At 39.4% G+C, this 12347-nt stretch overlaps 1 protein-coding gene across 5 annotated transcripts in view; it reads right to left on the minus strand.

The window, feature by feature from the left end:
• Trnt1 (tRNA nucleotidyl transferase 1) overlaps positions 1-11998 on the minus strand; it is a 32349-nt gene extending 20351 nt beyond the window's left edge. For 4 of the 5 annotated variants that reach the window (XM_085686816.2, XM_087904452.1, XM_048438505.3 and 1 more), the window contains exons 1-5: positions 11906-11998; positions 11156-11328; positions 6864-7057; positions 3915-4053; positions 1000-1126 (exon numbers count right to left, since the gene is read on the minus strand). In XM_085686816.2, the coding sequence (XP_085542942.2) occupies positions 1000-1126; positions 3915-4053; positions 6864-7057; positions 11156-11303 (608 nt within the window). In that variant the 5' untranslated portion in view covers positions 11304-11328; positions 11906-11998. Of the gene's footprint in view, positions 1-999; positions 1127-3914; positions 4054-6863; positions 7058-11155; positions 11329-11425; positions 11447-11905 lie in introns of those variants that run through there. The other variant, XM_048438506.3, reaches the window with a different exon arrangement.
• Between the last annotated feature and the right edge of the window lie 349 nt (positions 11999-12347).

Below are 12347 nucleotides of genomic sequence, written 5' to 3' on the forward strand. Positions count from 1 at the left end.
CTGATCAACTGTTAGAAAATGTAGCACATTGAACATTCGGTACAGTGGCCTCAAACTTATGGTTAGCCAAGGCTGGCCTTGAACTCATGACCTTCCTGCCTCAGGCAGTGTTAGGATTATAGACGTGTGCCACCACTCCTGATACAATATCCTATCAAGTATAGCAATAGATGAAGCTAGAGCTGACTGTTAAATAATCTAGACACAAAAAGACTAGAAATGCATAATCTCATTCACAATCTCATTATGTATCAATGTAGCCAAAGAAGGTGAGCCTAAACCGAGGATCAGCTGACTCATCAGTGGGCACTGAGTGACACATACACACAAGACGACATCCTCATTACTGCTGTAGACTGGAATGACACAGATAACCAAGAGCTTAAAGGAGTTTGAATGTTTTATCACAAACATGCTATGTGTTTGAGGGCAGACAGCAGCTTTATCTTAAATTACAATGTATCACAACATTACATATACAAGTATAGAAGTTGAAAGTCAAGCCTACAAAAATTAGAATCACTGCTACCTACAAATCTATCCATGCATCTTACACTCACCAAGTTTATCCATCTTTTAAGTATATTTATCTATATTTGATTTATTTCACCACTCATTTAATAGCATTTTCTTTTTGTCAATGTTGTTCTGTGGTGAGGCATCTGAGCAGGTCTGTTCCAGAGCATCTCAGACTCTGCAGCTCTGTGAAAGCAGACACTTGAAGTCATCCTCACTGTGATCAGAGCACCTAGCACAGTGCATGGTGAGGACTCAAACCACAATGAAGTAAAATACATTAATAACTTAAAGCTTTTATATAGCATACACCACAAAGGATGGTTTAATGTATATTTTCAAAGTCAAAGGGTGCAGTCTCATCACAGAAGACAGGTACTTGGGGGTCTCTATATTTCTGCTGATATGCACTACACAAAACGGGATTGTGCTCAAAGGGAAAAAAAACCTGAAATTTTGTTGTTAAAATTTACAAATTCTTACCTGAAATATCTTAAAATTCGAAGATAATCTTCTTGAATTCTCTGTTTAGCATGTCCAACAAATCGAATTTTTTTATTTTTTAAATCTTCATAACCATTAAAATAGTCAAACAAGGTACCATCAAAACCTATTCATCAGAAAAGAGGGAAGAAAAATCATTAGCAAGGATTTAGAGTGGGAAGGAAAAAGAATCATCAGAATCATCTGAAAACTACCACAGTAAAAATTCAACAAGACTAAGAATTACAAATGAACAAAATCAATTTACCACATTCATATAAAGTGGGAAGGAGGGAAAGACACCAGACAAGCTATTTTTCATATTAATACAGAACACGACCAGCAATGAAAACATATATTCGTAAAATATGAATAGGAGAGACCCTGCCTCAAAGGAATTGGTGGAAAGTAATACAGAGCACTCAATACTGTTTTCCATCCTCTGTACATGCATACATGTGCATATACACATATGCATACATGCATAGGTACAAGGAAGTCTTAAACAGAAGCATAGTAACATAGTAGACAAAAACTATTTGAAAATAAAAATATGCTTATTGGTAGGAAAAAGAAAGTCAGCAAGCATCTTGCAGAAAATTACAAGCTTCAGTAATATTCTGGGGAAAATATAAATGTCTCATTTCCCTAATATGCAAAAGCTGTTTTTGAAATAAACCCAAGACCCAAGATGGTAAAATACTTATTATCTCAGCATCAGGACCCTAAGAGAAGAGTTTTTAAGATGGCCTGAACACATACTCAAAACTGAAAAACAAAAAAGGGACATAAATAAAGCACAGGTTAAAAAAAAATAAAATCCAGCAATCTTAAAAAAATAACATTTTAACCTTAGTCACAAGGTTTTGAAAAGCTTTTCAGATTCCTCTCAGACTGGATAATATCTGTCTGATTAACAACAGGCTGCGGCAAAGCAGACACTGGCTCAACACGAGACTGAGTTGACTATTTAATCCCCTCCCCTTTCTCTCTCTCTCTCTCACACCCACACACACACACACACACACACACTAACAAGACCCACTGATGGCTCTCTCACTAGAAGGTGAAGAGGAAGGTTGGTCAAACTACTCTTACCAGCTTTGAAACAGTATTAGAGTGACCCACTCATCTTGATCCCCTTCCAGGAGAAATCTCAAACTCATATAGATAGCGACTTACCACAAGAACTCAAAAAGAACTGAAAGCATGCATTCATTTAGCTAAGCATGTTGGCCAGAGGCTCTGTGAGATATTCCACTCTGTGCCATCAGGAACAAGAGAAACTGCTACCACCTTTGGAAAATGACTATCTTGTCAATTTAGCTGTTTCACATTAAATGCTATTTGATTATTCGAAAAGGAACAACACCGGCAGGTCTTTAAGTGTTTCTGAGCTGTTTGGGGTTTATACATAAGAATCTTGATTTATATGACAATTTCCAAAAGTTCCACATGAAAACAAAGCAAAAATGGAGAAAAGAATGCTAAACAAGCAAAATAAGACTATAGTGTGTATCATGTTCTAATACAAAAATGACAGGATGGCTAACTCTCCCAAGCTACCATGTACAGGCCCCTCATTTCCATCGCTAGTAATGCAAAAAGAAATGGGGAGGGGTGATAATGCCTTTGGAAGCAAAGTAACCAGCCATTAACATCCATACTATTAATGTTTGAACCAGTAACAATTGAAAGAAGCCTGAAGAGAAACTAGGCTAATGTAAGCATTGTTATCATTGCTTTGGTGGGATTACTATATTTAAATGAAAACAAACAAACAAACAAAACCACTAAAGATGTAAAGAGCATGACCTTTAAAGCCAGACTGCTTCAGCGAGAATCCTAATTGTTCAATTTACAAGCTGCACATTAGGCATTTACATAAGTAAATGGCTTCATAGACGTGTTGAGCAGGTTAAATTTATGCAATGTGCCTGTAACTGTGCTGGGCAAATGATAAGGTTCAGCAAACTTGGCAAAACAGCACCAAGAGTAGCTTTGTTTCATATGAAATACTACTTTTTTAAAGACTTGGTTTTTCTGTTTAGTGGAGCATACTGAAAATATTCTTGTTGGATGAGACTCTATAAAACCAGGTGGAGTAGTTTAAATTTGAATTACATAAAAAGAAAAACACACACAAAAAAAGAAAAAAAAAGAAACACACACAGAGCACATTCATTATCTGGGCTCCTTACTGTCATAAATGCCTAGGTTTTGGAAGCTCTCACCATCACTAACTTTAGCATTCTGCAGTTTTATATATCCATCTTGCCTAAACTAACTTTCTCAGCACATGAAGCAAAAATCAAACAATTAAAAGTATAAAAATTGGTGTAGCAGAGATGTACTATCCCAACTCACCTCAACCCCTATTTCTCCTCACTTTTCATACCACAGAGGATTAAGCTGACAGGTATTTCATCATCTATGGCAAATCTATTGCTGCTTCCTAAGATTGGATGCTCAAAAAGATTGTGAGGTTGTATATAGAGTCAGTAACAAAGATCTGATAGTTATATGCCATTCTACATAACATGTTTGGATACATATGTATAAAACACAGTGCAGAGAGTGATATGATATGGGGAGTGTGTGTTACACATTTTTCTTGCACTGTTTAGGTAGAGTAAGTTAACAGACTGAATGTGCAAATGTGGCAGTTAAGCACTGACATTTATTTATTCCCTTAATCTTCACTACAGTAGAACAAAGGAAGCTGACAGAAATCCTTGAGTTTGCAGCTAGTGAGTAACCAAATCTGAGCCCAGGGATGTTGGCTCCAGTCAACAGGATATACTGGCTCTCATAAGTTAGTGAGTTCAACACCATTTCCACAGCACAAGTTTACCGAGGAAAGGAAACCCTGACAGACTGAATTAAAACATTGTCTTGGCTTCTCAAGAAATTACCTAGGAACATAGAGTTTATGGTGAGATCTCTTCGTTCAGCATCCTTCTGCCAGTCAGTTGTGAATTCTACCTCAGCATGTCTTCCATCAGTAGTGACATCAATCCGGAGTGTAGTAACTTCAAAATTTTCTTCATGAAGCTGCAATTAAAGACAAATTTGTTATCTTTTTAAATTTTAGCACGTATGAATGTGCATGCATGTGCCACAGCTAAGGACAACATGCCCAAGTCTGTTATCTCCTTCCACTATTAGCCTTCTGGGGACTAAATTCAAGATGTCAGGTTGGGCAGCAGGGATCTTAACCTACTGAGGCCCCACAAAGTTTTTTGTTTTCTTTTTAATTTGGTTTTTAGTATCACCAAGTATTTTAAAAACTTGACTACATCAAAGCAGGTTGTTGTGATACCTGCCAATTCCTGTATGTCTTTTAAAGTCTATTAGTTTACACATATAACTTTGTACAAAAACAAACAATTCAAAAATAAAATCCAAAGAACAGTTTCTTAAAATTACCCACTGTGATTAAGATTAATTTCAGAGACAAACACACAACTGTGAGGAGTGGGGTGGTAGGAAATGCACTCAGTGCATTTGACTCCAGTTATTCCACTTTAGAGTAAGCTTTTCTCAGCAATACTATTGAACAGCTCCAGTCTGCAGAGAGACAAAGACCAGTTTCTGGAACAAACACCACTGAGCAGCAGCTGCTGAAAGAAATACTGAGTCTCCTGGAAAGAGACCTCCAGCTGCAAAGGCTGGCAACAACATGATGTGAGCAAACACCGAGAAGAATCTGGACATGGGATGTGGGGAAAAACACATTTCAAATGCAAGCTCATTTGATTATATCAGTGGTGCACTGCGAAATGGCATATTAGCAATAGTCAAGCAGAGATTTTCAATTGAACAGGAGCTTAGGACCTCCTCATTAGGAAGTTTGTTCTAGCATTCCACACAGCTTCACATCCTTTTCCAAACACAAAGCTATACCTATAGTTCATCATAAACTAAGGCTCTTGAGATACAATGACATATGAAAGGAAAGAAACGGACTTGACGTAGGAAACTATGTGAAATTATTATCAGAAACAATATACTTTTCCTCCCTATCCAAAACCAGGATAGACCAAAAAAAAAATCAAAATTTGGGGCACCAGAAATTGTTGATAGTAGATAGAAATGAAACACCACAATGAAAACAGGATTAAGTGCAAATCAACAAGCCTTGTCTTTTTCACCATTTAATTTTCAAAATATTATACAACTGTGTAATCAGAGGTTTCTCTGTCCCGCCCCATCCCGCAGCTGCTTCTAAATCATTCAGAAGCTTAATTGTAATTACAGATTGCTTGGCTGAACAGCTCGGATTTATTACTAACTAGTTCTTACTTTTAAATTAACCCATTTCTATTAATCTATGTTTTGTTACATTGCTTGTGGCTTTGCCTGTGCTCTACTACATCTTGTTCCTCTGGCAGCTGGCTGGCATCTTCCTCTCTGTCTCTCCTCATCCAAGTGTTCAGTTTGATCATTGTGCCTAACCTTATCTCGTCTGAGTATTGGTCAAACAGCTTTTATTATTAACCAATAAGAGGAATACATATTCAGACTACAGAAAGATCATTCCACAGCACAACTGAGCTTATTCCCTGGCACACGACTCTGCGGAATTCTGATTGTTAATGAAAATTCTTAACATCAGGAGCACTAGCTCACTTCCATTGACTACCAACCACAGGCCACTTTGCTGAAGAATGGAAGCATGGGTAAACAATCTTTTGATGTCGTGACATGACACTGTCATCTGCAAATGCGATGGACTTTATTCATAGTTATCTGGGGACACATGTCCAAGGGGCCCTGCCTGGCCAAACTTCATTAAGAGCATCATCCAAATATAAGGAGAGCAATAGAACATGCTCATTTATGGAAAACCATTAAGACAAACAAAAAAATGCTTAAAGGAAACACTTTGTCAAAACAATTTATAACTAATAGCCTATGGAAAATAAAAACTTTCAATTTGAAACAAGAACTAAACACTAAAACAAATATAGTCCTGTGCCACATAAGGACACTTTAACAAAGGACCTCAGTTTATCATATTATACACATATTACAGTATTTGTGCACCCAAAAGCGTAACATATATAGTCATGTATAGTACATAATTATAATTATAAACAACCATATTACTAGTTTCTGTATTTACCACACTACATTTTTAATTACTTAATGTATGTGACATGTCATTCATTTAACAAAGGAAGCAAGTGCGAAGAAACTGGTTGCTAGGCAATTTCATTAACAATTTAGTTGCTTTTCAACTTTTTACAATAACATTTGAAATATAAGATATAGCTATAAAATTAGTTAATGTCCTGTTGTAAATCTTATATTACTCTTTAAAAACTTTTTTGTTAATAAGACACAAATTAGAAGAGGGGGCAGTGAGGCTCACTGCTGTCCACTCATATCTTGGCCCACTGGACAGTTCAGAGTGACACAGATGGAGCTGGTCTCCCCCATGACAAGAGTACCGTGGAGCAAGTCCTAAAAGACCTGCCTGGATCTGGTAAAATATACTCCCAGAACACATTGTAACTAACAGTCATAAATTCAAACTCTGGACCTGAATTAACCAAACACTATGTTATTAATAATACCCTAGAACAAAAGTATATGGGCCTGCTGTGAGGGGTGGCAAGGAAACTAAATCACAGAAATAAAGAGCATCTTTAAGTCTACAAATTAAAAACAAAATCTCCAACAGAGAACTTACTTGGTTTTCCCTCAGAAACTGAAAGTGAGCTGAGTGTCAAACTTATATAATGCGTAGCTCCAATGTAGGGGTATGCAAGATTTCAGAGGGCAGGAGGCGATGACTTTTCTATTTATACTTTCTAAAAAGGTGATATTATTTGAAACCAATTTACACGTTCACTCACCCTGGCAGTGATCGTCCCATGCTTCTCTCCTTTGTTGTTTATCATGCGAACGCCAGCTGACTGGAACATCTCCTTCATCTGAGTAGGGGTGGCGGTGGTGGCGAAATCCACATCTTGAGGCTTCACCCCATTTAGTAAGTCCCTCACTGCTCCTCCTGCTATTCTTAATTCATGATTCTCTTTGGCAAATAATTCTGAGGAAAGAAGGTTTTGTTATTTGTTTATTTTTTTAACACAACGTGATTGAAGATTAAAGCTCATATAAGCATAAGATCTTGTCATCCATTACAGATAGGAGAGATCACTGCACTGAGCAGTCTTGTGTGAGAATGAAAACAATAGTTAGGCAGTGGTGTATATGCCTTTAATCCAGCACTCAGGAGGCAGAGGTGATGTGGGATTCCCCTCTGTATGCTGTAAATACCATTGGTGAATAAAGAAACTGCCTTGGCCTGTTTATAGGGCAGAACTTAGGTGGGCGGAAAAAAACTAATCTGAATATCTGAATGCTCAGAGAAAGGAGGCAGAGTCAGAGGAGAAGCCATGTAGCCACAGGAGACAGACACAGAAACTTTAGCTGGCAGGCCACAGCCACATGGCAATACACAGATTCTGGGATAAAGAAGGGCAGAGTCAGGGAGGAACCATGGAGCAGTTACTGAAGAGAGAAGACGTGCTGAAACTTTGCTGGTGGACCAGGACCTCGTGGTGAGGCATAGATTAATGGAAATGGGTTAAATTAAGATGTAAGAGTTAGCCAATAATAACCTAGAGCTAACAAGCAATGATTTAATTAATACAGTTTCTGTGTGATTATTTCGGTGCTAAGTCGCCAGGAACCAGGAACTAACTAGAGACCTTTTTCAACACAGAGGCAGGGAGATGTCTATGAGTTCAAGGTCAACCTGGTCTACTGATCAAGTTCCAGGACAGCCATAACTACACAGAGAAAGTCCTGTCTCAAAAAACAACAACAAAAGGTCTGAACATCTGAGATGGTTCCCTACAGTAGACTGCCCCTAAGAACTGGAGAAAGAGAACTTTGAGAATTTCTTCCTGATCCAGAAAATCGTACAGAATTCTAAGATGTCTTAAGATCGTCACTGTTTAAGTATGAATTTCAACAGCAATAAACAATTCTAATTGTTTCTCTGTGATGTATGTGTACACTTTAGAATGGAAATTGTTCTGTCTTTGGGACAATGTAGAGACAGTAAACTTATGCATGAAACCTATATAAATATTAGAGCCAAGAACTCTTAAAAAACAAAACTGCACATATTGTTTGAAACTAACCTGAATCTGTGCTATAAAAAGTATAAACATTATCCAAGGCATGCCTTGCACGGTTCATAAATGGCTTCCCCTGCTTTTCAGTTAGTTTTAGTCTTGTGTTTTCTAACCACAAATTAAGACAAACTAGCAAACAATTAGTTTCTACCAATACAAACGCTAAGAACGCCAGCAGAGAGCAGCTCAATCTATAGAAAAGCTCATTCATGTCATTGCACCCACGTTTCTGATGTACCACACCAATGTACTTTAAACTTGTATTGATTTATGACTGCCTCTGTTCTATAAAACAGTAAAACTGCTTTCATGTTGAAACATGGAATTTGAGGTAACCTAAATTTGTCTTCCTGAGCTATGGACACTCACATGGCTCCCCTTACGATAGAAGTTGATAACCAAAGCATAACATCTTTTTCCTGAAAACAGACAATCTTCTTCAGATCCCACTTCCTAAACTCTCTCCAAAACAAACTACTACAGGCCCCAATATTGCAAAGTCAGTTTCAAAATGCTGTTGCAAGGTCATTGGCCTCTCCATAGGTAGTAGTCTTCCTTTACTGCAAGAAGCGGCTTGGCGTGTCCTTGGGGATCATGCATTTAGCTACACCCAGTCCTAATCACTCCCAACTCAAATAGAATCCTCAACTTGTTTTCCTCCCTTACTCTTCTTCCACCTTAGATTTTCTAAAATGACTTGACTAAACAATTGTGCCTAAAATAAACATGGGCTCTATGACATGATTCCAGTTCCATAAGCCCTCCCCACTAAGGGTTTTGCTCCCTTAATTTCCAATTGAGTCTCTCAACCAAATACCCCTGCTAAAGGTCTTTAAAATGTAAAATTCATGTTCACAACTGTCCTGAGACTAATGGAGAGGTCCATGTCCCAAACAATTGAAAAATTGTACAAACTGCGATCTGTTTCCTTTAACACTTAAATCAGGTCTCTAAAATCTGCGCTTTTTCAGAACTCTCCAGTGTCTTCATAAATCTCCTTGCTCCAATGCCAAGCCCCTTAAATCCAGCCTCCATAGCTAGATTACTCAAAAGCACCAGAGTAAATTACACTAGGCAACTCCTCCTCCTACAGATTTGGACTGCAATGTCAAATTCTCTAGCACAATACACCACAACGGCTCCCATATCTAACTTCTGTCTCATCTCTCTCTCTAATCTCTGCCTCACACTTACCTACACCACTCTCTGCAGTTTATTTTCAATTTGTTTGTACTGAGCGCTTCACTACAAGCACTTTTCCACCTTGGTCAATCAGCTCACTGGCCAATGGTCCAACTTCTTGTCCAGTAACACCAACTAGGAAAGACACTACTTATTGAGAGCAGTGAAATGGACTTTAAGGGTGCGACCCCTGAGAAGCTATGCTCTACAACAAGAATGAATGGGCAGCACAAATTGGAGTTGATGGGTTATTTTAATATATATATATATATACACATATACATATACATATATATAATAAAAAGAAAAGCGAGGAAAGGAACTAGAGAAGTTAGACTACAATACTTAAAATTTTAAGTATTGTTTTATATAAGGGAGGGGCAATAGAGACTGCGAAAGCAAGGGTCTGGGAGAGCACATGAGAAAAGAACAGGTTCCATCAGCCTATATTAGAGCTGTTAGCAATGCCCAAGCAGCTGATAGCCACTTATGGTTACTGAACATTTGAAATGTGTGAATCTGAATAGATATGCTATATGTGCTAGATATAGCCTAACACACATAAATGTGACAAGAATAACCATTTTCACAAAAATCATACTCCGATGATAGCTTGTTAGTTACAGAAGATTAAATATAATGCTTGGAGAACTATTATTTTCATTCATTTCTTCCTAGTTTTATAATGTAACTAGAAAATGTTATCACATGCAGGTTTATATATTTCTATTAGACAGCAAATTTCTAGGATTTTTCATTCCGATTAAATCACAGTGAATACAACATCATAAACTTGTATTTAAACCCTCTACTTCCACTAAAGAACTTAAAAGGATGTTCTCCTCGGTAGGTACCCATTATCTCATGTGAAGAATAAAAAGCAGTCTTGGGAACAGCATAATTTAAAACCAATGGTTCCCCAGTTTTTCAACAGAATTAGTCTGCAGAGTTAAAACAAAAGCAAACGGATATTCTTCCTTCTGAGAGACAGTGGGATGTAGGAGAGAATCCTAGCTTTTATGGTTTGAAAGTACTTCAAGGGCCTGTGAAATGTCTGAGTGGGTAAGAGTACTTGCCACCAAGTCTAATATCCTGAGTTGCAGTCCTGGAACACACATGGTGGAGACTACTTCTACAAGTAGAATTCTCACCTCAACACAGAACACGCACTCTGCTCATCCCAATAATAAAGAAGCACCTCAAGTGCATCCTAGGTGTTTTACACACCCGCACAACTCAGTGTATCCTGGAAGCCATTGTCAGCATACCCACAAGCTTTAAAGCTCAGCTGTGGGCTCATATTAAAGACCAATGCTGAAAAACTGTAGCAACAGCCATTTTCTGTCTGCCTCCCAGACAAACTTTATAGGTGTTCACACAGAAAAAGAGAAAATAAAGTTTAGTTCCTTCTGTTCTCTCAGAAAGCAATTACACAAAGGAAGAGAATGTAACTTCACTGTCTACAAACTGTATGACATCAGACTCTGCAAATTTAAAATCCAACTCCTTCAGTTAGTTATTTGGGAAACAGAAGAGGAACTTCACTTCCTAATCAGGTATTTCCTCTTCTGTACAGGAGAACACACATCTAGAGGTGTTGGGTCTCAAAAGGGGTAAATGGGACTTCTTAGAGACATAGAAAAGCTGTGCTTTATGCTACAGCCAACTCCCCACTTGTAGTGATTGGGTTTATGATTTTTAATTCATCCCAAGCAGGCCTTTCTTTCATTAACCCCACAATAATTATCTCAAAATTGGGCAAAAGATGTTTACTTGTGGTGAACAATTCCAAAGCATAGAAGGCTACCTTAACCTCTCACCTGTCAGGCTCTTCAAGCCTTCCGTGAAAAGTGACTGGAATTCTGGAGACTGCAACTTCATTGTAAATAGGTGTCGCTTTAGAAGGCACAATCTACTCCAACTACAGTTCAGGACCTGCCTGTGCCAAGGAAACAGCCGCCTCTGCATCTGGAGACAGTCACCAACCACGCATCTACAAAGGCAAAGACACGGGCACGCCAATTAAACTTCAAATTGAAGGCAAATACTGTCAGATAGATCAACTAGCAAAATCCTCTCTGGATAAGAACCTGGAAGTGACCCTTTAAGGAACACAAAACCTCTCGGATGGCAGCTACCCAGTTCTGTACGCCTCACACGTTTACTACATCGGAAGCAGGAGGGGAAGAGAGTCCCCGAAAATGAAATATTAGACCGGCAGTAACAGTTGGTCTCCAAAACTGATCAGTTGCACGTGCTCATCACCCTCCTTCCCCACCCCAACGTCGACCTCAGGGTTACTGCCTCCAAAGTTGGAAGGTGGCGGGGTTGCCTCGGCGGGCCGTAGCTCTTAAAGGAGCCCGAGAAAAGTGACGCGTTCCCAAATAGGCACGCTGGAGCAGGCCACGTGTGTCTGAAACACCTGCTTCCGCTCCTAACTCAACTCTGAAACCCGCCGGGCACCGGCTCCGGCCGCCCACGGCTCGGTGAAGAGACCCGGCGTCGCCAAGAGGGGGGGATCAGTTTCGACCTCCCGCCATCCCCCAAGGGCTTTCGGACGCAGGCGGTACCTGAGGAGTCGCCTCGGTCCCTTAGGAACGCGGCACTTCCACGCCGAGGACCTCTGACTCACCCGCCTCCCCGCCACACGCGCACTTCCGGGTCGCGGCGCACTGACGTCGAACGTACTGAGACATCGCAGCAAATGAGATGCCACGAGAGGTTCCGCCCACTTCCTCCGGGAGCGCTAGGCTGGCCGCGTTGTGGGGCCTTTGAATGGTGAAAATAAGCCGCGAGCGCTTTTCTGTGCTTGAAACCACCAACACGCTTTATCTGAACAGTTACCAACTTTGCCTGACCGTTGCTACCTGGTTTAGAGGCTTCGCCAGACAAAGCGAAGGACTTGGATTTGATTAAGTCCGTTGCAAAGTGGAGAGAGTGGAAAAACACGTCTGAGACTTGAAATTTCTTCATCTTTCTAAAAGATTTCCTTGATAAACGACTACGCTTTAA

Source organism: Myodes glareolus, chromosome 3 (assembly GCF_982192425.1).
Source record: "Myodes glareolus chromosome 3, mMyoGla1.1, whole genome shotgun sequence".
NCBI classification, from domain to species: Eukaryota; Metazoa; Chordata; class Mammalia; order Rodentia; family Cricetidae; genus Myodes; species Myodes glareolus.